Consider the following 27,408-nt stretch of genomic DNA (forward strand, 5'->3'; position numbering starts at 1 on the left):
ATGGCTGACCATCTGAATGATAACCCCAAACAGACAGAGAGATTGCAAGTCCCATGTTTTCAACTTTGGATCTTGTTCATCATGTGAATTGGATACTATGGAACTTGAAATTATTCATGCATTTGCAGATGATGTCCAAAACTCACCAAAAGCCAAGGCATGATGTGTTGTGGCATATGCATCGCTGTCTATGGCTTGTTTTAGATGAGATCTGCACTAAATTTGTGCTCTCTCTCTCTCTCTCTGAGGATGTCTGTCTTCTTCTTCTTCTTTTGTCTTGGGCCTAAATAGTCATGGTGGGTACTAGGTCTTTTAGTATTCCACTCTTGGTCCATGCCTTCACTTGGTCCATAAGCTTATCCACATGTGGAGTTTGTTCCCATGCATGTTACAGTGCACATGGTTTTAGGTCTCATTAAAATTCATAAAAAAGGGGAAGAACAGAGTGTGAATCCCACATGACCTTCTTCACTTGGGTGTGCTCATCCAAAGAGGCTTACAGTAGCAATGTAAATAGAAAACCTTTTCTCGGTTGTTCTCTAGGCATCACTAGCTTATTCAAGGAAAAGTTGTTACACAGCAATCTTCTACAAAAGGCAAAAGCTAACGATTAAACTGCTTGAGTTATGGGCGATCCATCGACTTTGATATATAGTCGAGAGTACATTAGTCTCTCTTCACTGATCACTTCCTGACGGGCATAGAAGATAAACTAAAGCATTTCCAAGCAAATAAGGTCGTTAGAACTTAGACGTCGCCGGCGAGTCAATAATAGTTCATCCGCTTTTCTGTTGGGAGAAACAAGGCCGAGAAACCGCCGCGATAAGACAACTCATCAGCAAACAATGTGTTTCCTCCCTTTGGCGATATCGAGGATCAACCAACAACCTGAACAGTTCAAGTAGTTGGACATCATTGGGTCCCATGGCTTCCCCACATCCATCCTTGAAATGGAAAAAGGCCTGGCTGCAATTGAAAGAATGTTGCTAGCCAAATCGACAAGGCTGCTGGTCCAATCTCTCATACTTCACTGTGCATGTGACTTCTTTTATTTTGAAGAAATTACTACCTTACACTAGAAACGTTTTCTCTTCTTCTTTGTAATAGGAGTCAGCCGCCATATCACTCATGAAACGAGTTTATATGGCAAATCTGAAATTATCATTCGCAAGGCAGAACTAATAAACAGAATTGCCAGAGAATAGAAACAAGGGGGAAACTGGTAAAGAGGGAAAGGAGTGAGAGATGAATGAGGGAGACCCCCGTTCAGAACTGAAAATATAAGAGTGCTGGCGAAATCCAAGAAGCACTAAATTTGTGTGTCATCACGATTTGGAGCTCCCGGAGCACGAAAGTGCTAGTGAAAGTGCTGGCCTTCGCCAAAGAATTCGGACAAGTTTATTGATTCCTTCCGATTCCTGTTAATAAGGCCGAGTTTTACACAATCCTGAAGGAAAGTAGTGACATTCTGAAGGTTGTTCTATCACTATGGGCACATGAACTGATGCAATTGTCCCCAACATGAGCACTACACACTCAGTCCCTCTTAATTTATCTTGCCCTTTGGCTTTTCTTCTGCAACACAGCAAAGTGGAAGGCAAGCACCCGAAAGACTCGACACAGCTCTCAACAGGATCCTGCTGAATTCAATCCAACAGACGGTGTTAGATTAAGTTATTACCATGCTCAACCTACAGAGCCATAGCCATAGTGCCATTGCAGACAGAACTCAGCTTCAGTTCAGGCTTCCTTCTGACTCAACCACCTCGGCCTCATTGATAGAGACGCATAGAAAGCAGGAATCTTGCCGTGCATAACATAAGAGGGTCCCCCTTTTTCCACTTTTGTCTGCAGCAGCCCTTCCAAAACTTAGCCTCTCCAGCAGTGAAGCCCACAAGGTAATTTCCTCGATTTGGCAGACCCTCGGCACAAGTCTAAAGACCAGATTTTGGATCAAAATTCAACCCCCTTTGTGTAGCTCTTCGTGCGCAGATCGAATTCTGAACGTAAACAAAGGATGAACAATGTTTGAGGACGCGTTCTATGGGCTTAGATTGCAAGTAGAAGGGAAAAACAAAAAAGTACACTCCATGTACGCCGTGGTATACCCAAGAAGCGGCAGTCACTGATGTCTCCTTGCCAATTATGACAGGCAATAACAGCAAGGTGCAAAGGCAAATGTACAATCCCTCCAGTGGAAATCATCGCTGGCGTGCTTGCTTTCGCCTCTTGTGATATGATCCTTCCTTTCGCCATCAACCGTGTTGAATTCGCATTCCCTCAAAAACAGCGAAAGACGAAACAGAGTGACAACAAAATTTGCCAAGCTTAGTTTATCAAATAATGCCCGGTCGGATCGTAGTTAGCTGCGATGTTTCCTATGAAAGTAGATGAGACAAGAACAGAGGAAGGTGAGTTACAAATACCCTGGAAGATCAAAGCAATATCTCATACAAATACCCAGGAAGATCAAAGCAATATCTCATTGGACGGTCCTGGCAAATCCTACAGTGCAGCAGATGCTTTTATCTTGCCAGAGGAGATAATACAACTCTCCAGTCTCATTTACCTTCTCTCGCCACCACCCGGGAAAAAGACAAAATAATCATGGCCCGTTCAAGATGGCTCTGCACCAACGGCACGAGGAACATGTTGGTCAAGATTGTCCATCCCGGCGGGCACATTGAGCTCCACGACAGGCCTGTTCTCGCAGCCGAGATCATGCTTCGCCACCCTCGATGCTGCATCGCGTACCCTCATGTGTTTCAGCAGCCGTGGGCGATCGTCGCGCCAGATACTATGCTGATGTTGGGCCAGAAGTTCTATGTCGTGCCCGTGAGCACCATCAGGAGGCTCCAACGCCTTTCGTTCAAGTACTCTCCGTCCAGTTCTCTTTCGCCTTCTCCTTTCCGGAGCCCCAACACCATGGCCAAGCCGCAAAATGTGACCAAGGATGAAGATCAAATGGACTCGACTTGTTGGTCAAAGATGGAGAAGGACCAGTGTTTCTCCAAGGACGGCTGCTTCGTATGCTTGTTCAAAGGAGTGAAGCTCAAAGCAAATCCTGAAAGCCCCGGCGAAGGTTCGAGATCATCGAGCAGCTTCGGGTCTTCAGAGACGAGGGAACTCACCGACCGAAAGAGGAGTAAGGACATTACAAGAAGGGGAATGAGAGGGTCTCCGAAAAGGCTTGCCTCTTATGAGAATTGGCAGCCAAGGCTGGAGAGCATCACTGAAGAATGAAGTCCACTTCATTTGGCTCACGGCCACTCTGAAGTATCATATAATCTTTTTGTCGTTGTTTGCCGGATAAGGATTGTATGCAATGTGTGCAATATATATGTATGTATTATGTAAGCAACTTCAGCAAAAAGGGCAAAAAATGTATCAACATATGAGTGCTTTATGTGCATTCTTGGGCAGTCCGACTCGTAGGAATGAACAAAAAGTGCATGTCAAATGTATCAGACCACAGAATTTGCTCTTAGAATTTCTCTGATCTCATCAGCTTCTCTCGCGATTCTCACAGAAATTACTATGCAATACACGGGAGGAGTAAATCCTATTAATTTGGTCAGAAACAGAACATTTTGTCTGGCAATACATGAAGAAGTTGTTAGCAAAGCGCTAGAAGGATATACGACATTATGCTCACTAAAATATACAGCGGCAGGAAGAGAGACGGGGGAGAAATGCCTGTAAGTCCGATTTTTATCCTGATTCCAATGGAGTCGGGTAATCCCAAAAAAAGACTTGTCAGAAATCGAAGAACAAGAACCATGCTGAATCCATTCCCCTCGACAAGCACAAATTGTGCATGGATGAAATTTTAGCCGAATAGTAAATGCCAGTCAAACCCATCTTTAGCTCAGTGAGAAGGGTCAAGGCCAACCGTTGCAACAGGTTCTGATGCTCTCAGGGACCCCCCAAGCTCGGCAGGAACGAGCGGGATAAGAGAATGTAAAACATCCGTTATCAATGGCCTGTAGCTCGGCTCTGGTTGAATACAAAGTACTGCCACCGCAGCAACCTGCTCAATCATTGAATAGGAGATTGATGAAGTAACAAGCAGAGGGTGAGAAGTTCCAATTACTTAGAAAAAATGTGTCTTCGATCCAAATACCTGATATAAGTGCTTCAAATCCATCGTGTCCTTGATGACAGGATCGACAATGTTTGGAAGCTTTGATCTGTCAGTGAGCTGAGGCATGGCCTGCATGTTAGGGAGTACATGTAATGCAGTTTCAAAAAGAAGACAAATTTAATAAGCGAATTTGGAAAAAAATTGGCTAAAGTGAGAGCTTTTTCCTGCCGAGTTGAAGGAAAACATACCCAGGATACTAGAGACTGGCATTGAGTTGATTCCATCTTCTCCACAGGCTTTCTTCCCATCAGAAGCTCTAGGAGTACAATTCCAAAAGCGTAGACATCACTTTTATCTGTTAATTTACCTGACAAACAATCATTTTAGTCTTAAGAGAAAACAGAGTCTGAGTCACCATCATAGGTGCACACATAAACGAGACTGGGAAATATTTAGACATAATCTTGGAAAGAGGCAACACAAAAGCAGAAGTAAACAGCAAATACAGCAGGCTATGCTAATCAGGCTCATCAAAAGAACATCAAGTCACATCACTAACACTCGGACAAGAAATTCTATGCACTAAGCACAACTTGATGAATAGGCATTCATCGTGACTTCGTAAGATCAAAGGAAGAACAGAACATACCATTCAACAGGTACTCTGGGGCCAAATAACCCACCGTGCCAGAGATCTTCACATTATTTGTGCTTTGAGCACTCACAGCAAGACCAAAATCAGAAATCTGTTAAAAGAACAACATTCAGAAGATTTATGCAGGAAAAAGACAAGTCTTCTAGAAAGAAATGCAATAAGGGAAGCACTGAAAGTCAGTCAACCTTAGCATTGAAGTCTGAATCCAAGAGAATGTTTGATGATTTAAGATCTCTATGCACCACAGGAGGGTTGCACCGTTCATGAAGAAATTCTAATCCTCTGTATAAACACCAGTAAGAATTTGATACACGTCAGGAAAAGGCAGAAGATAATTAGTTAAACATAAAAGCAACAATAATGAACTTGCCTGGCTGCATCAACAGCAATCTTCATACGTAGGTGCCACGTCAGAGCTGATCCATGTGTTGGTCCTAGATAACCATCAAAGCATGAATCGCGTAAGGATAGACAGAAACCTAAAACCTTCAGGGACCGATAACTCTGTATCTCTTATCTCACACAAGCCAGTAAGAGGAGAGCCAAGTCCATACCATGCAATTGAGTCTCCAATGATCCATTCTGCATCATTTCATACACAAGATATCGCGTTTGTCCATGAATGCAGTAACCCAAAAGAGTGACTACATTTTGATGTTGGATTTTACTCAACCAATTCACCTCGTTCTGTCAGAGGAAGGGAATGCAAAGAGAGAGAAACTCTGTAAAATACAAGAGAGAGAGAGAGAGAGAGAGAGAGAGAGAGAGAGAGAGAGAGAGAATCAATTTTCACATCAACAACAGGTGAAAACACACCTCAAATTCTCTCTGGGCATCCTGATCGGCATCATCCAACTTCTTCACAGCAGCAAGGAGCTTTTCACTAAAACGAGCTTTATAGATGACTCCACGGCCACCTTCACCCGAAACGCTCCTCTCCTGAAAATGATTGGTCGCAGCTTCCAGGAGTTGATAGTCAAAAACAGCAGCAGAACCCTTTTTACCAATGACAGCCGAGGTATTCAATTTATTCACCATTGGTTTCAATGGAAGTCCCCCTGCATTACCTTCGAATGAAACATCAAAGAGATAATGCAAATGAGACCACCGTCATGTGAAACATAATTGGGAAAATGAGCAAATGCTTTTGGCCAAGAACATACCTGAGTTTGCTGAGCTCTTACTTTTAGATTTCTTCTTCGAATTCTTTGAAAGATACACCCAGAAGAAAACGAGAAAAATCAAAACCACGGCAAGGAGAGTAGATGCAACAATGAGTGCCGCCAAAATCTTCTTGTTCAGATCCTGGTGGTGCGCTACTCTGACCTCTGGCGTTCCTGCTTCAAAATAAAGCTTCGTCAACAATGTATCAGCACTACAATTATTGGAACGCACATATCAAACACGTACTCAAAACCCAGACACCATCTTTATCAGAGACAGGCCAACAAATAAGGAGAAAACAAATGTGGGATTCTCATGATGCTTTATTCCTAAAATCACCACTCCAAAAAAATTGGCGGAGGTTGTTTGAAGGATTAATCGAGTTATTTCAGTTTGAAGCTCAGGAAAAGAATAGAATGGACCCTATTATTATAACTCAGGGACAAAGGACAGCAGAAGAAACAAATTCGAAAATTTTCCATTGTTGTTGAAAGATGAACTATTCCCACCAAAATACAGTCACAAAATAAAAAAATTACAAGCTTAAAATATCTAAATTCCATTTCATTATCTTTTCCACAATCAATTAGCAGCCACAGAGAACAAAAATTTGAGAATTCACGAAAGAGAAGAACCGAGGAAGACATAGCACCAAGTTGCAGAATTCCTACTTTCCACACATCGATGCCTTTATTACGGATAAAGGTCGCAACTTTCCAGTTCAAAATGCAAAAATCCAAGTGACCCAGTCGACTCAATTGCACAGTGAACATCTATAACTCAAATTTTCTCACTGATGCCCGGTAAATTAAGATAACATCCACAAAATGGAGAGGCTAACAACTTCACCTGGAGACTGAGCATTCATTTCTGAAGAAAACTGGGAAATGGGTGCCTCCTGAGAGTGCGAAAGCGGGACTAATGTGGTGGAAACAGCAGGGTCTGGTCTGGCATCAGCGATGACAATGGATGAGAAAAAAGATGTGCTTGTTACCCACATGGGCAGAAGCAAAAGACTAGGAACATTCATGTTCTTTTTTTTTTCTCTTTTCCTTCAGAGAGAGAGAGAGATTGTGCGTGAGCTCCATTGAAACTTCATTTGCTTCCTTTGAATTTATCTTTTTGGTTTCCAAAAGCAGATGGGACAAAAGGCTGTCGCAGGGAAACCAAGAAACCGCTTTTCCTTTATCTTTTCTTTAAAAGATCTATTCTTTTTATAACCATTAAAAAAACCTCTATCTAATTCGAACCCTGCATAACTGCAGGAGAGTGTGTTGGAAGAAGTGGGGCGAATCGCGAATGGACCCCGAATCGTGTGGCAGGCAGAAAGCCAAACCAACGAAAGAGTGCAAACGTTTGAGGATGGTGGACTTCGGACGTGGGGTACTACAGGGATTTTGGATGTTAATTAAAGAAGTGGACTAAGGATTAAAATAAGTCACAAATAAAAAGAAAGACAGAGTGAACTTTTGTTCTTTTCCCATTCTTGGTGTATGGACAATACACATTTGGCTTCTTTAATATTCTTCTCCTTCAAATACTCCTCTTTTTTTGGCTGGATTCTTCTCCTTTTTTCTGGATTAGAAGTGACTATGGAATATGGCGATTTGTACCTTCAAATAGCTTCAGAGAAACATTAAATGAATCACGTTTAGTTGATTTTGAGATTATATTTTCTAATTGTAGTCATGTATAAAAAATGCCAAAATCTCTGCTTAGTCTTGACTACTCTAGTAGACAAGAGTTCACATGGACGGGAAGGTTTGGTTCCCTCCTTATTTTTTGCTTGATCAAGGTAAATTTCTCTTTAAGATAAGTGTTTACCACCTTTCAGCTCTCGCATGCCAAAAGATGTATGTGCAAAATGCTTCAGACAACTACATATATTGAGTAACGCTGGTGAACACAATCCTTACGGAAAGAAATAATAAAAAATGAGTGCATTTTGGTCTGTCCATGACAAAGTAAGAGACCCTCTTTGATCATACATGATAGCAGAGATCAAAGTTTCATCAAAAGGGAATGTGATGGCATTTACCATGTTTAACTCTATAGCTTTTTATTATTCTACCAAGTTGTTTATTTATATACAGTGTTGCAGATGAGAGAGAGAGAGAGAGAGAGAGAGTCAGTCTGAAACTCAAAGTCATGACCAACTCCCCTGTGATTTTCATTAACAGTCTTTCTGTCTTTTGGAGCACAGCTGTTGTGGAAGGCATTGTTCTGTAATCACCATATTCATTCACAGCTGACAACTCTCTGTCTCTCTTTCCCTCTCTCTCTCTCACAGCACTCATGTGAACTTTTTCATTTGATCAGTATCTTTCCTGCGTGACGTGGGAAGAAAAAGATGACATCCAACTTAATTCGTGCACGTAACTATTTTGGCAAGTGGTGAGCCCATTCCCAGGACCTCATCGCATCTTGGATCCGGTTAAAAATCAGAACCCAACCCAGAACAAAAAAAAAAAAAAAACCAGAAAAAAAATCTACAAAACTTGGCAAGTGGTGGGGAAAGCCCATCCTTTAACATTGATGAGGAAAAACCCAGATCTAATCTAGCCAAACGGTGGACATACGATTCGCTTGACGAGTCACTTTCATTGGGGTTCCATTCCAGGTCAAATTTGGAAAAACATACAGATGGAAAATCACTTGTCGACCACCCCGTTTCCATCTCGAAAATTCAACACGTATCAGTTTTGGGGGGTGATCGTGCGTCCTGTCCTGCACTAAACAATGCCACAAGATAGTCGGAGCTGTCCAGGGACATGAATTCGGTGGCAATGTTGCCCATGTGACCAGTTGAAAATGCATATGTGCAAATCTGGGTCACGCGTGTACACATCTTGTTCTCGCCGTTCTCCTATCTTTGTCTTCATTTATATAAAAAGAACGACTTTGTTTTCAGCTGTTGTACCGCATAGGTCTTTGTTTTATTTCTCCCTTTAGGGTTTTGTTTAATGCAAGGTCTTCGCATAAGATTCCCCGGGGCTTGGCTTTGATATGGACACGATACGTGACTGCTAATTGACGATCCAACCTACTGGTGTAGGTCTGTATCGTGGCCGATATCGAGTCTATGTCGAAATTCAATATGAGAAACTTGTGCGTTGAGACTTAGGATGATCCTAAATTCGAGCAATGAACCGATCGAGCTGGCGGGGGCTTGGCGTCTCGAGAAAAACGCGACGGTCTCGATTTGGTACCGCCCTTATCCGGTGAAAATATCTCTACTGCTTGATCAATAATTTTCGGATTAATTGGCTAGCTTCCGTTTGATGCGTAGGAAGTGGGATATTCTGGAGTTCGATATTTGTCATGTGAGATTGCGTGACTTTGAAAGGATCTACGTACAGCACCAGCTGAATCAAAAGCGAGCGAATTCTGGGTAACTGGTATTGCAAGGATTGCCCGAAGATGCCATAAAAAGACGAATCTCATATGGACATGTTCCGACAGCCATTAAGGTTGCTAGTACTCCAACATCAAATTCCGACCAAACTACATGCATATGTAAAACCACGAAGTGCCATGTCGTGCATGCTATAGAACCGAACCATCTCGTCGGCTCTTCTTTTGCTACTGCAAAGGAGGATAATGGCAATTTGCCATTTGAGGCATCCCGGGAAAGACGTGCGTGTTAATTTATCGACAACGCAAACTGCTCGAGCCTCTCGAGGTGCTCGACCGATCAGATCGAGACGCAATGGCTCCTGATACCGTAAGTTCTCGCCATGTTTTGGGGAGGCGAATCGAAGTTTGGTGCTCGTCTTCAACCAACTCGGTGAGATGACAAGTTTGGGGGAAGAGCTCCATGAGTTTGGATCTCGCGGTCATGGGCTCGGGCCCCGTAATCGGACATTTCACGCACGTGACGAAATCGTGTCGCCGGCAAAAGAGGAGGAGAACCTCGGCCCGTTATCGTTTCGGCCCGACCCAAAATGGCTCCTTTTCACGTGGGACCCAGAAGACGTCATATAACACCATCTCCGCCTCCCATTTTCAAAATTCGAAAAAAAAACCCGAGAAAAGGCGGGCCCCACAAGGCGCCATGTGGGGCCACAGCATAATCCACGTGGCATTTCCAACCTCGTATAAAGAACGAGACCACCGTCTTCGTCGCTCTGCGCTCTCACTACACCCAAACTGTGTCGCGGCGTACAACTTACTTCGATTCGATCGGATTCAAGTCGGAAACCCTGACGATGTCGGATCAATCCGAGTGCAGAGAGCTGCCCCGAGAGTGCTGGGAGACCGTCTTCGGCTCCTTGGACTCCGAGGCAGACCTCGAGTACCTCTCCGCCGTCTGCAAGCAATTCCTCTCCATCTCCGACGGCCTCCGCACCTCCCTTTCCATCCCAAACCAATTGACGCCCTACCTTCCCTCCCTCCTCTCCCGCTTCAAATCCCTGAAGTCCATCGACCTTAGCCCGTTCCGGGGCGACCCCTACTACGTCCTCCTCCAGATCGCGCGGTTCCGGTTCCCCCTCGAGCGCCTCGACCTCTCGAACCAGCAGTACCTCCGCCTCGACGGGTTGCGAGAGATGGGGTCCAAGTTCGGGGCTTTGAGGGTCTTGGTGCTGTCCAAGATTATGTTTTTGCAGGATAACGACTTGGTTTCGGTGGCGGGGTACTTTCCGATGCTCGAAGAGCTCGACATTAGCTATCCGGAGCTGAGTCCTTCGGTTCGGGTCACGGATCGCGGTGTCTCCGTCCTGTCGCAAAAGCTGAAGAGGCTGTCGCGAATCGATGTTTCCGGTAATCAGTTTCTCTCTGATCAGTCTCTTATCGCACTGTCGACTAATTGCCCGTCTCTCAGGGAAATTGGTTTTAGGGATTGTAGTTTTATTACTCAGAGTGGCATTGCTTCGTTGATAAAGAACAGACCTGAATTGGTCTCCCTGGCCGTAAATGACATCGGATTGTCGATCATGTACAAGGCGTTGGTCCATTCGTTCGGTTTCGCAAGGGGATTAAGTAGTCTGGATTTCTCGCGCTCATTTATCTCGGATGGGTTGCTGATGTCCGTCGCAGAGGCAAATATTCCATTAAAACGCCTCGTTCTTTCCCGTGCTTCGGGGTTTACATTCGATGGGATTTCGGAGATCGTGTTGAAGCACAGGGGCATTGAGGTCTTAGATTTGGAGGCAGTAAGTTTCCTCACGGATCACTACATCGGCGCGATATGCAAGGTTCTTCTTAGCCTGACCTCAGTTAATGTCAGTCTCTGCTCAAAGCTCACGAACACAACGTTGTATAACCTCACGAGACAATGCCCCTTGCTGAAGGAAATCAAGATGGAGAAGACGAACCTAAAGAAGGATGGTGCTGATGAAACTGATATCGTGGTGAATTCTCGAGTGAGGTCTCTTAACATATCTCGTAATGTGGATTTGACCGACGAAGGCCTCAAGAAGATCGTGCGTGCGTGCCCCAACTTGCAGCATCTCAATGTGGGCTATTGTGCGGAGATAACTGGGGGCGGCATTATGGGCGTGCTGAAGAGCTGCCGTGAAATCAAGCATTTGGAGATCAGTCATTGTAAAAACACCGATAATCTATGCATCGACTTTGAACTCCCGCATTTGGAGGTCTTACATGCAGAAGGGTCCGGACTGAACGACCAGCAGCTAGCGGCAATCGGAAGGAGATGTTGTCGTCTCAAGCGCCTCGACTTACCGAACTGTTTGAACCTGTCAACAGCAGGGGTGGCCGAGGCAGTGAGCCATTGCAGGACATTGAGGGAGCTAAATCTCAGGTGGTGCTATAATCTAAATGTGGATCTCACATTTCTAGCTTGGATGGTGTTTGCAAGGCCATCGTTGAGGAGAATAGTCCCACCTTGCCCGTCCATGTTGTCCGAAAGCCAGAGGGACTTCCTCGTGCAGCATGGTTGTCTTCTTTGTGATTAGCCACTTCAAAGAGACGACCGGGGAGGTAATTTGTCTGAGAAAAAGGATAATGCCTGTGCTGTTTCTGTGGCAGAATCGTGCTGTTGTAGCTTCTTTCAATGAATTTGTCTGTTGTAGCCTCAATTGTTATAGGACATGAATTTATCTGTAGATCGTTGTGTTTACTTGATAATTTGTCAATGTCAATTGTACAACGTCAATAATCTGTTATTGAATCTTTGATTTCTCCAGCTGAGTTCGAGTTAATGTTTTGCCGTGTCGAACATTTATTAACGAGCTTTAAGCAGAAAAATTACACTGATTGAAGTCCAAGAATTTTCGTTGTCCTTTGCCAGGGACATCGTGCGTAATCAATAATTTAGTACTCGATGTGCTTCCAGAGTTTGGATTGGCAGTCCAATGAGTCGCCGACTGCCATGTTTGCAAGACGGCTGCCTTCGACATGGATTGATAAATTCAATTTATTCTAAAAGAATGGACAATCGCAGCGGTGGTACCTGCTCTATCTTGTCGAAGTTCAAATTCATCCCTCTTTTCTTTCGGATGGTCTCTGCACCTTCGGTTTCGTCCTGTAAAAATATCGTGCCGAACACGATGACCATATTCCATCGTCCTTTCGAATGGCTTCACTGAAACTTCTAACTCTAAGGTGAGTTAAAATTAAAATGATGATTAGCACACCTTGCGAGAAATGTAAGGTGATGTATGTAGTATATCCATTTATGACTTCACGGGACATCGTCCCATAGAAGAAGTTCTACGTTAAAATTGCAAGGTTGTAAGGCCGAACATTCTCCCGAGGCCTAAACGCTATTAATGGCTGCCTCGCATACAATCAAATGGAAAAGACTCGGCGTTCAGCTTGCAAAACCAATTCATTAATCATCATTTCCAACAAATTGTCTCCGAGCCCCTAAAAGTTACATCTTTACCATCTTTCCTGTGGCTGAGCAACATTATTGCACATTGTCAAGAATGCATGTTCCCTTGGACAAGTCCGGTTCAAGAACACAACGCATTCCAAAGAAGAACCGTCGTAATCAGAGAATAAAGTGAAAAAGAAACAAGAATGCGGGCTACATCGTTCCGACCCAAAAGAACCGCGCGAGCCTCTGATGCACCAGAATTCCTGAGTTCCATTCGATGCGCTAAGGAAGAAAGGGGCTCAGTTCGCTTCCTTGCATTCATGCGTTCTTGTAATCCGGGTTATCGCGCAGTCCAAGCTTAGAGAGAACTAGGCAGTATGAATCCCAGTCTGTCCTTCGCAAATACTTCAAGAGCCTCTTCCTTCGCTGCACCATCGCTTCAAGCCCTTTTCGAGAATGCTTATCCTGCCAAATCACAGTTCCACAGATTGCCGCGTGAAATCTACATCCTTTTTATATACAAGAACAAAAGTACTGTATGTCAGGGGGAAAAAAAAGGATGCACTGAACAAAAGTCAGAATCCTAGGATGCACGAAATTTCACCGACCAATTTATAAACCTGTCCAGACATAAAACTTGCTACAGTCACTAGTTTCTTCAGTTCACTAAGAGTAAAAGATGAATTTATGCTTTTTCATTTCCTTCCTCAAGCAATGTGACATGGATAAGTAGTGCAATTTTGTTTTGAGAAGAGTATGAAAGGAGACCACTTAAGCATAAATCCAAGATTTTCTTCAAGGAAAAGGGATTAAAATTGCGACACAATTGACGGGCAATGATAATGAAGAAAAATGCAGCACTCAGCTCTTGCAGTAAGCTGCAGAAATCTCTGAACAAGACAAACTACAAAATCGCAAAAACTAGAGAACCGCCTGTAGGTCAAATAACAAAGTTGAAGACAACATTCAGGGAAACTGGAAACAGTCAAACTACTCCATCACGACCTGTCACTGTAACCTAATAGAGTGATTGACATAGTTCCAACCATACTGATCTGTTCTCACCTTTTTGTGTAAGGCTTTCGCTAAATGCTTTATCTTTGTCGTCAGCTGCGCCACTGCAATAGTTCAATGAGAAGTGAATCTATTACCAAATAAAGAACAAAAGATCCATTGGAAGGCAAAGAGGGGAGAAGAGCAGAAGTTCATGCTTAAGAAAAACCATTTCGAAATCATGAGATCGCGTGCACAGAGAGAGAGAGAGGGGGGAGGCAGATAATTGGTTCAAGCATATAAGTTTAGGCATTCACTTTGTAATGCAGACTTGTTAATAGCCATGTCCCCTTCATTTTCACCAAGAAATCCTCACAGACAAGACATAACAATCATGACACTCCCTAATCTGTCAGACACTCTGGATAATTTTAAGAAATCTAGTCATGTCCAAGATTTTTGACGGACAAACATGTTAAAAAGGGTACAGAATTCACAAAACGAAAGCTGGACAGCTCTAAAACCTCCCTTATCAGGTTTCTCGGGTACTTGGAACTCTCCTATGCCAAACCAGGCACAAACTTCATTTTGAGTGATTTCAGTCTGTGCTGGCCTTTTCAATAAGTACCGTACTGTTAAAAGACCAGAATTACCTGATTACATGATGAAAACTTCCAACAGAAAGGAATACAAAGTTCAGTATCTCAGTGCTAACTATAGTTTAGAAGGCTTACTAATCCTGGATAACTAAATAAGGTTGTGGTCTTGTATAGGGCATTCAGATAAACCCACTTCTCTAAACTATCTGTCACATCATTCAGTAAACTGGGTTATGCTTCAGCATAGTCTGAACAGGAAAACAAAGTTTTAACTGCTACTTTAAATCTACTATAAGTGGTTAAAATGGTATGGTGTCCAGATAGCATCCTATCAAGCCAGACAGAAGAGTCATGTGACAAAATAATAAACACTACATGCATTGATTAAGCTACTTATGGCCATGCAAAAAGATACAGGTTCTAATAAAGCCTACTGCTTGAGAGCAAACCTTGCACACGTGCAGATCCACAGTCTGACTGTGACATTTTAAACTCGTCCCTCACTTCCGCAAGCTGAATCTTCAGTTTTTCTGCAGAAGACATGTTATCCGGATGGAAGTACTGCAATAACAGCACATCTTAGAGGTTTTGACATCATTCACCAAAAAGAAGAAGGAGAAGAAGAAGAAGAAGAAGAAGGAGAAAAGTTTAAGACATCAGTTTGATTCAAAAACAATTATAAATAAGCAGATAGCAACACATTTGAGCAGTTGCAAACAAAGCATCAAACATTTAGCAGGCCATGCCTTCAGTTAAACAACACCATTTGGCCATGCAAAAACAAAATTACACAATTAATCCTTGATCACAAGTCCATAATGCAAATAACTAGTAAAATCACAGCAAATTCGCTAATTTTTGTACTCTTTTGAAGAGAGATGGAGCGTGTGTTACGAATCTCGGTGCACTGCAGAGTCTTTTTGGTTCACTGATGACTAATCTAGGTCAAGAGCATGGTATGCACTTTAGTTCATGTGCTGTGCATGCCAAGGTAATGTGACGCTACAGGCACTAAAGGTCGCCAGAATGTAATACTTATCCCAGAAAGAAGAAGACTCGATAAGAAACGAGAAAGCACCACTTACCTTTTCAACTAATTGTTCCTTTGGAGGCTGCAGCATGAAGTCTGGAGTTCCCCCTAACTGTCCTAGCAAATTTAGTCTCAGGACTGAAAAATAAATCAAATCAACGGATTATTACCACTCCTTGATGCAGACAAATACGTCATGTAGATTTTTGTGATGGTATTCCATATTAGAAGAAAGCATCAAGCTTTCAGATAGGAAGCCATGATATATTACAAAGAGACTAATGGGACAAATAAATTGCCAGACATTACAAAAATTGAACAAATCACAGAAGAACTTCTTCAGGCTTTCCGCAGTAGAAGATATCTGAAATCAGACACCTTAAATTCTGTAAAGAGACTGCTGAATCGAGAGCCTCATAGCACAGAAGGAGCGACAGAGATAACAACACCACAGGAGCAGGTAAGATTCTAAGGACCGTCTTTCTTCTCTGAGCGGTTAGAAAATCAGTCAATTTTTTTTTTCCTGCTGTGTTTCCTCTGATTTTGCAACAAAACTTTGAATTAGGACTGGAGTCAAGAACACCACGAGGATAAAATTACAAAGACACTAATGACTCATATAGATACCAAGAGAAATGAAGGTGACAAAATATCACCCCAAAACCAATCTTCTATATCATCTAATTCGAGGACCCTTCCTAGCATTTCTAAGCAACTCTCAAATGAAAAGTCATATGTATGCAAACACTCACGCGTCGTCTTCTTCGTCTTCTCATCATCAGCATATTTCATGTGGGTCAAACTTGACCTCAAATCACTGAAAGGAGACCCTCCCGTCTGTTTCTCCTCCATCTCCCTCAACTTCACCAACCTCTCATTCAACTCCTCCAGTGAAAACCACCCCTTCCCATCTCTACCTTTCGCCACGCACTCTGGCCTCAACATCTTCAACTTCCCTCCCAAATCTGCATAACCATACATCCTCAAGAACTCCGTTTTCGACCTGCCATCGAGCGTTTTCCCTTCCCCTTCCTTCCTCTCCCTCATCTCCCTCCCAAACACCGACGGGGGCAAATTCTCGCCCCCTCCGATAGCCTTGATTCCCGAACCCGAGTCCCCTAGCCCCGGGCTCGTCCTCAGAGAATTAGCTAACTGCGAGAGTGACATCAGGTTCCTGCTCTTCGGAAGGGCGTCAGGACCGGTGTTCTGACCGGACCCCATCTTCGTCAGGCTCTCGCTGATCGCATTCAAGGAGAGCTTCCCCCCCGGTTTCGTAGGCACAGACCCGGGACCACCCGAATTAGCCTCCCCGTTCCTCGCTATCACATTGCGATTGTACAACTCCTGGAAAGTAACGGACCGGACATTGGAGGAGACCAACGGGTCCGGCACCGCAGACCGGCGACGGAACTCGGAGAGGTTTCTCCGGCTTTCCTCGAGGGAAGCGGCTCTCGAAGGCTGTTGGTTCGGCGCATTCGACGCGGGAAAAGAAGACGAGAAAGTGGGTCTGTTATATCGCTGCTGCTGCTGCTGTTGCTGCTGTTGCTGATCCTGTTTGAGCCTCGCTCTGACCTGGCTCAAGAAATTAGAGAGAGGGACATGTGGCGTCGAAGACTGCGGCTTTGAGTCAGTGTCGTCGGGAGTGAAGTTTGGTGGAGGCGATTCCGCATCTGGGTCTGGCTTTTCGGAGAAGAAGCGCATGAGGGAAGGGCTAGGGAGCGATTTCCGTCCGCTCCTGAGCTGGAGAGCCATGGTAATGAGAGCGTTGATGGAACCCTAGACGCAGGGTGGAGAAGAAGAAGAAGAAGCAGCAGAAGAGAGGAAGCGGCGAGGTGACTGGATTTTTTTTCTTAAAATGTTTTTCATTTTTTTGTTTCCCCTTCTATAATTTTTTTCTACAATTCTTGCGCATTACATCTTCGTGCAATTTCGTTTCGATCTAGTTTCAAATCCATGTAATTCTATTCCCTAGCGCACGTTATATTTTCTTACTCTTAGGTTTGTAAAACCTAGCGCACGTAGGTTTTTTAAAATTTGTCTTTTATCCTAACATTATCGTGCACTTTACGCTACATCCGTGCCAATATGTGAAATTATGAATCGTCTTCGATTGCTCTTCGTTTATCTTGAATTTGAATTGTTTTGGTGCATACCCATTATTTTTCCGTGGACATTAACTTTGCAGCTAATTGGCATTCAAGTGGATCGCGTTCTAACCTATTAATAGGAGATTTGCTGGAGGACGCAAACATGAGAATTTCCAAATCCAGAATTTAAGCTATTTTACTTCTCCTCGGGTGTCTCCTCTCCTTGTTTTTCGAGTAGACCGGGTGAAGTAAACTCGATGGCGAGATCTACGTGGACCATCGTGGCTAACGATTTTCGTGTCTGCTCTAGATTTGGGCCGGGTCGAGTATCGGATTTCGAAATCCCATCGATTTGCTGAAACAAAAGATTTTGCCAACTTGCCAAAAGCGCGAGGGACTTCAATCTCAAATTGCCAGAGAATGAAACGGATGAGATGACGGGGGCGTTTATGTAGGAATTTCGCTTTTGAAGCCATGGATGATGAATGCGCTGCTTGTTAAGGGGGCAACTTTTGGATGGTACACTCTGTGCACATAAAGCCCACGGCCGTCGGCCGCCCCTGGCTCCTCCTGCCGAGGTTCGAAGCTACAAAGCCAACCACGGTGAGATTGTTGATCGGGGGACCGGATGGTTGATAGTCAGCGGGCTAATGCTCCAACGACCGGCGACGGTTGTCAATCACCGGTTGACGGCCATCTCGATCATCCGACCGTTCATCCATGGCCCAACAATTTTTGCCATGGAGGGATCGGTTTTGCCATGCGAAACACTAATAAGCCGTAGCGACCATGCAATTTCATGTTCAATTAAAAAAGGGTTGGTCATTGTTTTGCCCATTGTTTTAGTATTGACAAGCTAAACTAAGCCGAGCATGGAGATACTCTCAATAACTCGACTGAAGTTGAGCTCTTAAAAAATCACAACTAGATAACCGGCATGCGTCGAAAACATGGGCTCATGGGCTGATGGCCTGTCGGGCCAGAAGCATAAATGGGTAGGTTTGGACAGGTAATTCCCTTCTTGGGCCCAGCCCGCTCAAGCCTGATCCATCTTACATAAGGAATCAATTTTTTGTTTTCACATATACATGGCCCACCCATTGATTGATCTTGTAATTCCGACCCATAATAATAATAATAATAATAATAATAAAATATTGATCTAGTAATAACCAAGGAAAGATGCATATCAACATGAAATATTGGCATATAATCAGAGGTGTGCCCCTCCAAAGGATCTCTGCACGATTCGAGGTCCCCTTAGATTGACCATATTTATTCCATTGACATAGTGATCAAACCATATTTCATAAAATCGGTGGTTGAAGAACTCGAGTGCGACGATCAAAATTAGAAGTGATCGATTCCAAGGTGGATGAATCACCCACTTATTTTTGGACCCACTCAAGAATAGAACCATCGGTCCGGTTCGGCTCTCGAGTGGGTCCACGGATCTAAAAGTTACATCGAGGTAGCCAAGAGCGAAATGAGAGGGAGGCGAGGCCACAACAATGCCATCAATTCCATCAGATTCATCAACACCGAGCAATAAAAACAATACTGATCATCATATAGAGGAGTAAGAACAAGTGAATTCTCCATATTAATCGCTCTTAATTTCCCCTTTTCGTGAGAGCAAAAATCATTTCATCCAATCTCAACAACTAAAAAAAGGCTCAATTGCAAATTCAATTGGAAAAGGCTATGAACAAGGAAACCCTACTTCTTCTTACCATCGTCGCCTATCACGCCTTTGATGTTTGATAGGAGGACCGAGGAGTGAGGAAGGAAGAGTAATTCGCGGCATTAAGTTTGATACTTTCACATTACCAAGAGAGAGCTCAAATTCAAACCCGTTAACATATCAAATTGGTTCCATCTTCATTCAAAAGTCGAAACTAATGAGTTGTGAGTCGGTTAGGGTATATTAATTGCTTCACACCACATGAATTCTCCGATACATAACTTCTCTAACACAATCACACGTGTATCTCAAATGAACACTCGCGTCAACCAGATTTCGTGAACGCCATCGATCGTCAACGACCTCGCATCGAATCCGAATTTCCGATTGACTATCTCATTCGACACATACAATTAAATTAAGGGGTTATGTCATGAGTTCAAACTCTATCCAACCTTGGATAGGCCACAAGAAAGGGGGCTTAGAGAGAGAGAGAGAGAGAGAGAGAGAGAGAGAGAGAGAACCGGCCTCGCGGGTAAAACCCTAGATAGGAAAGGGAGGCAAGAAGCAAAAGCAGCACATGAGCAAATTGCAAAAAGAACGAAAGGGTGAGAGTAGTGCGGACTGCGGGGGGTTAATCCGTATTGGTTGACTGGTGGGTCCCAACTGCGTCCACGAGCGACAAGGATACGATGTGGGACGTGAACGTAAACAAATAGAAAAGGGACAGGAACGAGAAAAGGAAAATCACACCCAAGAAGCACAGAAACTTCAAAGGAAAATTCGACTTTCTTCTGCGTTTCGTCAACAAACAACAACAACATCTACTCCACCGCATATAAAACCCTCCTCCTCCTCCATTTCTCTCATTTATTACCATCATTTCCCCCCTCCCTCATTAACCCCACCCCCCCCTCCTCCCTCACTCTCATAACAACTTCTTCCACCCCCCATAACTCTCTCTCTCTCTCTCTCTCTCTCTCTCTCTCCCCCCGACACGCACAACCAGAAAGGAAAGGGACGACCAGAAAGAAGAGAACACCCATGTCCGGCGAAGACGACACCGACCCGGGGTGGGTCCGCCTCGCCATGACCGACGCCTCCCTCGTCGCCGAGCTCCTCCTCCGCCTCGGCCACTCCCGCCTCAACCCGCCGCACCCCGCCTCGCCCCCCTCGGAGCTCGCCTGGACCGTCCGCCAGCGCCGTACCAGGCCGCCCCCCAGGAACCCGGCCGAGGACAGCAAGAAGGGCGGCCGCTCCAGCCCCACCACGCCCCTCTCGTGGAGCGGCGCCACCTCCAGCGGCGGCGGCGGGGGGTCCGAGGAGTCGCCGCCCCACTTGGACAGCGCCACGAGATCTAAGGTTTGTGAACGTGACTCTCTCTCTCTCTCTCTCCGCCCGCTTTCCTTTTCCCAAAGACCGTGTCGTTTCTCTTCTTTCGTTCCCCTTTTTTCACTTTTTCTCTCCCGATTTTGCCGGTTTCCTTTCCTCGTGGCCCATTTGGATAAGAGGTTGCACTTGCACATATATGCGTCGATTTTTGCAGGAAAAAAAAAAAAGTGTTTTGTCGCAAAGATCAACGGAGTTCGTGGGATCTTCGGTTCTGTTCGCCTCGCTTCTTGTTTTTTCCCGGTGATTAATTTGGTTAACTGAAAGAATAAATCCCTTCTTCAGCGTCTTCAATCTTTCTTTCTATATGATTATTTCGCGATTGGACCAGGATAAGTCACACGTAAATGACGTGTCGGGCCGTAGCCTGTCAGATTCGATCGCCCCCCCTCCCTAACTTTTTGCAGAAAATTACTAGTTAAAACCATTCTTCTTAAATTCTCCATTGAAGGGACCTTCCCTTCTCATACGCAAAATGAAAAAAAGAAAGAGTCAAAATCTCCACGTTCCTTCTTCATCCCCGCTTTTCATACCCCAAAGCCCATTAATTTATTCGCCCACCTGTCACGCTCCGTCTAATTGGAAAACTCCAAAAAGACCCCGTCCCCTCCTCGAGAAGGGCAGTTTCGTCATTGCGCCTCGCGCGCTACATGTGAGACATTGTCAATCTCCAGGTCGCCGGGTGTCGGTCAACTCTCGTTGGTGCCCGGTTCAGGCTATTCTCCCTTTGGACGAAAAGCCCCCTACTTTAAGTCAACCCCGTGGTCTCTTCCGAGGGTAGTTTGGTCAAACAGCAGCCCAGCTTTACCGGTTTAACCGGTGACGTGTTTAGGCCTGCCAGCAGTTTGGTGGGCTTGCAGCATCGTTAGTGGGTGTAGGCTATTTATGTTGTGTTTTGAACAGGAATATTTCCTTTTCCTTTTTGTTTTTTTTTTTTCCTCTTTCGATGATGCTAGATGCTAATTAATAATTATATCATAAATTTAACATAAAATATGCGGTGGGTGCAGCCAAAATTACGAGTCGACCTAAACCAATGTTTCTTGATAATGAAAAAATGCACTTAATATGAATTAAATTTCACTTCTGTTTGGTGCCGTGGATTGCAGTTTAAGGTTTCATGTGGAATCACGAGCGCACGATACGTCATTCACCTCTTGTCGTTTCGCCAGAGCGGCCACTGTCATGCTCTGTAACCCAAAGAGGAAGGGTCGCGACAAAAAGGGGACATTTTTTTTTTTTGGAAAAATGATTGCTTTTTCAAGTGAATTTCGGGTTGTAGCAGAGTAGTACTATTTCACGCCTCGGTGCACAGAACTGTCGATCGAGTCTTGAGGAAACCGCCGCAGGCAACACTGCACGGTCCTGATGTGTCCTGTTCTTCCTCACCTTAAAAAAACCACAGGCTTGCTAGTTGTTTGGTTTTTTGGGTCAGAGAAGGGGTGAGTTCTGGTCGATCAGATGTTCCTTTCCCCCACAGTTAACATCGTCGCTCGTCCATCTGTGCTCATGTGCTGTAAGTTAAGGCTTCATCGTTCGTAAAGATCATATAAATAATATAAATTATGAGTGTTTTTTGGTCATGGGTTTTGAGATATGAAGCACTAGAATGAATGTAGACAGGTGGGGGCTTTGGGGGGTGTGGACGGTATTTGGCCAGTGGAGTTAGCTATGGAGGTGGGCACCACTTTGTCGTCTCCACAGTAATGGCGTAGGCCGACTTCTTTCGTGATTCGGATTACCAACTCAACCTCAGCACCTTTTATCTTTATAGCCTGCAACTTTAGATTCCACCTTTGCCTTTTTCTTCCCCTGCCCTTATCTGCGCTCTGAGATGTGTGAGACCAACGAAGGGTTCGAGCTTCCCGATCTAGAAGTGCAGAACAAAAAGACTAGTTCAAAACTAGAAAGAAGCATTGAACGTGTGAACATACGACATGGGAGTGTCGGTACAAGCGCCGTGCGTGGACCAGAAGTTCTGACTTCCCACACGGTTCTGACTTCTCACACGGTCTCTACTTAGACCGTGACCGAGAGATGGAGGAGAACCTCGTGAGAAATTTCTGAGTAGTTCGTACGGTCTTTCTTTCTTCCCGTGTCTTTTACTTGTCTTTTGCATACTGAGAAGGAAGAAAGAAACAACGTAAAAAACAGTTCTTGGTAACTTTGGCATTCTGTAAAGAATACATAGACTTTGGTTGTTGTGGGGGCAATTGGGTGAACAAGACTTTAATTTGAATGAGGGAAGTGAAGACTCCTCCTCCAAAAGCTGTCTTTGTTTCGTGTAATGCAAAGTCGATTCACTGTGGAAAAAAGCAATATGCCTAGAGTCCATATATCCAATTCATTTTTCTTTCGATAATTGTTGGAGCCAACATTTAATCAGTCTGCCGCAGTTATCGGTGTTCAAAGTTTTGTTTTTCCGTGTTCAGGTCCCTATAGCGAGTGCGAGTACCGTGTCAGCTACCATCGGCGGCAAAAGGCCGAGGAAGAAAAAGGTACGATTTCATTAAACTCGCCTTGCGACGTAGAAATCCCCTACCATCTCCAGAACATGTGGATCGAGAAACCCGGTCGAGGGTTTTGAAAAGCTAGGATATGATTAACAACGTTTGCCGAAGTAACTGGGTAGTATTTGAAGAGCTAGCGAGTTAGTTTTCCAGGGCGTGTACCTAGTGTTTGTGCGCTTGAAGCAATTTACGATCAATTTTGGGACATCTTTCCTTAATCCGAACGGCTTTTGTTGCTTGTATAGACTTTGGCTGAACTCAGAGAAGAGGAAAGCTTACTGTTGAAGGAAAGGAGAGATCTGAGACAAGTATGATTCTTCAGCATGCTTTATCTCTTTATGCACATCCTTTTAAAGAGATGCTTGGTTTTCACAAAGGATGTGGCGATCTGTCCTCCTATTATTGTACAGGAATTGGTGACTTTACGGCTCAACTTTGAGAAAGAAAGATCCATAAACCAAAGCTTGAAGAGAACAAAGGTAATTCTACTCTCATCAATCATAGACTTTGAGATCGAAACTGGCTTCCTGACTGATGGAGGTGGCCTACATTTTTGAGGAAACATTGAAATGGTGTATGATCTTTGAAACTTTTCCTTCTTTTTTCTTTTCTCGAATGGTGCAGATCGGTGTGCGACCTCCGGTTATTTCCGAGCAACATGAGCAAGCACGGGCACCTTGTGTTCCATCGGACTGCACGGAACAGAGAAGTGGTGATGGTGGCGCTGAAGTAGCAATGCGACCACGTTCTTGTAACATTTCAGAAGTAAAGAAGGCCGAGAGCCGCGAGACGCTCGAGCTACCCGACCTGAACCTGCCGCTCGAAGATGGCGGCGGCCCCAACATTTCGTGTGCCGCAGCTTGAGGGAGTTCCGTCAAGCCCCGGCATGGTGCTGCATTCTTACTGAAGTGAGCTGACTGATTTAAGTTTAATTCAATCAAGTAGCTAGCTGATAATTTTCCTAGTCTTGCGCATGGAGTATCGAGGCAGGATTGAAATTGATCATGAGTTTGATTAGTTGTTGTAATTACCAATGGTAGTACTTACCGAGCTAGTTAGCCTTACCACGTTTTCACGTGTCTTTTCCAAGGTTAGTGTAATTGTAGACACCCTTACCTAGATTTGTATTCAGCTCTCTCTCTCTTGCTCATGTTTGCTTTTCGTGAAAAAAATACCAATTGAAGTGGACAAAATGCCATTGTACGAGCCGAGAGCCGAGAGTCTTCCCTATGTCACTTGACCATGTCGAGGTTATTGCAAAGTTCTAGATAATTAAGTGGATGCGGATTAGTTGTTCTCTATTGTGAACCCATTTGCTGTCTCCATCTTGATATCGCGACACGTGTCCATTCAATTATGTCTCGCCACATCCAATTCAAATCATCATCCTAATTAAGTTTCCATCTACGGCGTCGCAGAAAAGGATCGCGACGATTGTGGGTATTTGTGCGTTAAATAACATCATCGGCATGGCACAAAAGAGGCTATGATGCCCACTAGATTAGCTAGCTAGCTAGCTGAAAAAGAGAGGGTAAGAGCCATCACTTTCTGCCAAATTCAACAAAGATTCACAGTGGAAAAGCCTATAACAATTGTTCGAAAAAGGTTGAGAGTGATCAACCTTAATGACATTTGGGTTTTGAAAATATACTAGTCAAAGATCAAACTAAGTAGTCTCTTTCTCTTCGGGAAAATATGAGGAGACAAACTTTTCTCTCCATTTTAGGGTGCGCATGACAACACTTCTGGAATAGAAATTTATTTGATAATGTAACTTCTAAAACAGAAATCTGTTTGGTTACACAATTTCAAATTTTCTCTTTCTAAAGTATTTTTTTTACTCTAGAAGTAGTTTTAGAACCATTTAAAGATACAAAAAAAATTTACTTCTCTTCAGAATTAGAAAAATTAACTTTTGTTCGGAAGTAACAGTAAAAAAAATCTATTTTTAGTCACAAGTTAACTTTTAAAGTATAAGTGTTGCCGTATCACTTATCTAAGGGAGAATGAAACTCGAATTGAACAATAAAATGATGAAAAAAGACGAAGATTGTTTCAACATTCCAAATCCAACTGCCATTTGGCATGGGCCAGGCCTGAGCGTGGCAGGCCAGAAGAAGAAGATGGCAATCGGTCGCAGTGAAAATTACTGGTTTACAGTTGGTTTACAGTGCCGGGTCATCAGTCGTCAGCGCTAATAAGGACCGAAATGATGCACGTTCGTTCTTCGGGTTTCGAACCACGAATTTCTTCCCTTTTTCTTTTTGACCTTTTCCTCTTCGAATTTTACAGCCGAAAATACGAGGTAAAGACGTTAATTTTTTTTTTTGTTTACCCCTCGAATATATGGATGTCGAAGAGAGAGGAAAACAGGAGGTGGCGTACTGGGACTACGAGTTCAGCTGCGGAAGATCCAGTAGCACTGCTAGTTGCTGAGAGTACTTCCCTTCAATCAGTGTCAAAACACAACTGAGCAAATTGGTCAGAAAGAACTCAGAACTTACAATCGGTAATTACTAATCAGTACTTTCTCCATTTTCATTTACGTCAGATCTCAACTGACCATTTCAGAAGTGGAAGAGTTAAAGATCGATTGATTTTAATGTCGTGAATGGTTTCTTGGAGAAATCACATGAACTTCCTATGAAAGGTTTTGGGCCTTTGGGGTTAGAACGCACTCGTTACCCAATTTTCCAACTTTTACACGCTCCTTTCTGAACTTTCGTTTTGTTACGACCGTTGATCCTTGGTTAGTTTTCTTTTTTCATTGGTATGTGTAATGCATGTTACTTTTTAAGAGACGAAGGTATACTTACATTTCATCCTTTTCAAAAGCAACTCCTCTTTTAGTCAAATGGTAAAAATTGGTTGCTCATCATGTGTAATGAAAGTGCCAATCAAAAGAAAATTTAAATCAAGATATTTAAAAAAAACTTCAAAAGGAAATTGTGTCCTCCACTCATAAGAAGACAATGATTAACCAAATCCGACGTGGTATTTTTTTCAATATTCCTTATTAATCGGTCATTTTTCCTTATTTCGATAAAAATAATTCATGTTCATTTTGTCTTATATCAATATTTCCTTTAATATCAAATAGAAACAAGATTTCAAATACAAAGAAGAAACGCGACCTTAATACTCCCATTGGGTGTTCATACTTCGTGAGAGGTACAAATGACGCGATTGATAATCAATCGGTTAATTATATATCAAGGAGTATACGAGTTTGAAGCTTGTAGATTCGCTTTTTCTTCTCTTTTCAAACTTTCAAAATCAACATTCCTTTTTTTTTTTGGATAGTAGCAAACATCATCAATCTTCAAGCATATAAATCTGTTTGATATTTTGGATCATTGAAGTTTACTTGAAACTTGTCCATTTTTCGGAGGGAAGATAAAAGCTCCTAAGCTTACAAAGGCCTCATTGATTGAAATCTTTCTAAAGAGTAGACTAAGTGTGAAAAGGGATCGTGAAGTTTCGATGGTTAGTGCAATTTGTCAACATGATTAGAAAGGACAAATCAAATTTCACGAGCTTAAGCAGTTAGGTCTCCCTTATCTTAAGAGCTAGCTCAAAAATGACTTATAAACGTTTGAAGCTTGTAATTTCTCATTTTCTTTTGTTTTCAAACTTTCAAAATCATCATTCCATATTCTTATTTTTTGGGTAGTGGCAAACACCATCAATCTTCAAGCACATAAATCGGCTCGTCATTTTGCGTCTCTGTAAGTTTACTTAAAACTTGTCCATTTTTCCGGAGAAGATGAAAGCTTACAAAAGCCTCGTTGATTGAAATCTTTCTAAGTAGTAGACAAAGTGTGAAAAGGCATGGTTAAGTTTCCATGTTTAGTGCAATGGCCGGCGTGATTAGGAAGGCCAAGCTTAAGCAGTTTGGAAAACCTAAAATTGCCGGACGGTTAAAAAAGCATCGTATCCCACCACAACCCCGTCGGCAGGCAGAACAACGCACGTTGGAATGATGACTTAGGATCATCCTAAGACACTGTAGCAGCGACCAGAGTTACTGTACCACCCACCCGCCTCAGATCAGAATCCATCTTCCTGTTCTCCCTCATGGAATCACCCCGCGTTTCTCTCCCACCCTCGCGAAGATCCTCCGGCTTCCAAGGGCTCCTCTCATAATTATTCACCGACCCAGAAGAAAAAAAAATCCCAGAGAGAGAGAGAGAGAGAGAGAGAGGCGCGCAAATTGCAAGCTTTCCACCACATCATAAGCACATAACCATTCGAGTTCTGCCCAAGCTCTTACATTGCATGCAGATTTGTTCTCATCAAAACGCAAAAAGATCCGACCTGCTTCTCTTTGACGTGCAATTTCAGGTCATGGCTATATTGCTACTACCACAAGCACACTGCTTGACCCAAACATGAGAGAGAGAGAGAGAGAGAGAGAGAGAGAGAGAGAGAG

At 43.6% G+C, this 27,408-nt stretch overlaps 4 protein-coding genes across 6 annotated transcripts; 2 read left to right on the top strand and 2 right to left on the bottom strand.

Annotated features, from left to right (window-relative positions):
* Nucleotides 1–3,431: 3,431 nt before the first annotated feature.
* On the bottom strand, nt 3,432–27,405 carry LOC115752688 (probable receptor-like protein kinase At1g80640). Of its 3 annotated transcripts, XM_048273816.1 has the most exons (11): nt 27,376–27,405; nt 6,753–6,958; nt 5,903–6,079; nt 5,556–5,806; nt 5,294–5,426; nt 5,110–5,173; nt 4,925–5,021; nt 4,734–4,830; nt 4,333–4,451; nt 4,124–4,213; nt 3,432–4,030 (listed from the first exon to the last, which is right to left on the bottom strand). In XM_048273816.1, the coding sequence occupies exons 2-11, from the start codon at nt 6,931–6,933 to the stop codon at nt 3,869–3,871; spliced, it is 1,371 nt and encodes a 456-aa protein (XP_048129773.1). In that variant the 5' UTR covers nt 6,934–6,958; nt 27,376–27,405; the 3' UTR covers nt 3,432–3,868. The 3 variants fall into 3 exon arrangements, with proteins under 3 accessions (XP_048129773.1, XP_048129772.1, XP_030546843.1); XM_048273815.1 differs by lacking the exon at nt 27,376–27,405 and having other exon boundaries at nt 6,753–7,060; XM_030690983.2 differs by lacking the exon at nt 27,376–27,405 and having other exon boundaries at nt 5,903–6,076; nt 6,753–7,059.
* Nucleotides 10,047–12,067, top strand: LOC115752702 (F-box/LRR-repeat protein 2). Its single transcript, XM_030691005.2, has one exon. It carries the CDS (start codon nt 10,112–10,114, stop codon nt 11,816–11,818), a length of 1,707 nt encoding a protein of 568 aa, XP_030546865.1. The 5' UTR covers nt 10,047–10,111; the 3' UTR covers nt 11,819–12,067.
* On the bottom strand, nt 12,840–17,144 carry LOC115752691. Its single transcript, XM_030690988.2, has 5 exons — nt 16,059–17,144; nt 15,362–15,444; nt 14,726–14,837; nt 13,750–13,802; nt 12,840–13,149 (listed from the first exon to the last, which is right to left on the bottom strand). Exons 1-5 carry the CDS (start codon nt 17,056–17,058, stop codon nt 13,003–13,005), a joined length of 1,395 nt encoding a protein of 464 aa, XP_030546848.2. The 5' UTR covers nt 17,059–17,144; the 3' UTR covers nt 12,840–13,002.
* LOC125313760 lies at nt 19,994–24,119 on the top strand. The gene is made up of 5 exons (XM_048273819.1): nt 19,994–20,439; nt 22,899–22,964; nt 23,222–23,284; nt 23,387–23,455; nt 23,601–24,119. The coding sequence occupies exons 1-5, from the start codon at nt 20,122–20,124 to the stop codon at nt 23,838–23,840; spliced, it is 756 nt and encodes a 251-aa protein (XP_048129776.1). The 5' UTR covers nt 19,994–20,121; the 3' UTR covers nt 23,841–24,119.
* Nucleotides 27,406–27,408: the final 3 nt, after the last annotated feature.

The sequence above is a fragment of the Rhodamnia argentea genome, chromosome 2, assembly GCF_020921035.1.
Source record: "Rhodamnia argentea isolate NSW1041297 chromosome 2, ASM2092103v1, whole genome shotgun sequence".
Taxonomy (NCBI): Eukaryota; Viridiplantae; Streptophyta; class Magnoliopsida; order Myrtales; family Myrtaceae; genus Rhodamnia; species Rhodamnia argentea.

Excerpts from the sequence above, each read along its gene's own strand:
- LOC125313760 (XM_048273819.1), top strand. The coding sequence starts at position 20,122 with ATGTCCGGCGAAGACGACACCGACCCGGGGTGGGTCCGCCTCGCCATG. Across the intron at positions 22,965-23,221 it reads AAAGGCCGAGGAAGAAAAAG|ACTTTGGCTGAACTCAGAGA; the intron begins GTACGATTTCAT and ends TTGCTTGTATAG. Across the intron at positions 23,285-23,386 it reads AAAGGAGAGATCTGAGACAA|GAATTGGTGACTTTACGGCT; the intron begins GTATGATTCTTC and ends ATTATTGTACAG.
- LOC115752688 (XM_048273816.1), bottom strand. The coding sequence starts at position 6,933 with ATGAATGTTCCTAGTCTTTTGCTTCTGCCCATGTGGGTAACAAGCACA. Across the intron at positions 4,831-4,924 it reads ATTCAGACTTCAATGCTAAG|ATTTCTGATTTTGGTCTTGC; the intron begins GTTGACTGACTT and ends TTCTTTTAACAG. Across the intron at positions 4,031-4,123 it reads ATTTGAAGCACTTATATCAG|GTTGCTGCGGTGGCAGTACT; the intron begins GTATTTGGATCG and ends ATGATTGAGCAG.
- LOC115752691 (XM_030690988.2), bottom strand. The coding sequence starts at position 17,058 with ATGGCTCTCCAGCTCAGGAGCGGACGGAAATCGCTCCCTAGCCCTTCC. Across the intron at positions 15,445-16,058 it reads GAAGACGAAGAAGACGACGC|TCCTGAGACTAAATTTGCTA; the intron begins GTGAGTGTTTGC and ends TTTATTTTTCAG. Across the intron at positions 13,150-13,749 it reads CGAAAGCCTTACACAAAAAG|GATAAGCATTCTCGAAAAGG; the intron begins GTGAGAACAGAT and ends GTGATTTGGCAG.
- LOC115752702 (XM_030691005.2), top strand. The coding sequence starts at position 10,112 with ATGTCGGATCAATCCGAGTGCAGAGAGCTGCCCCGAGAGTGCTGGGAG.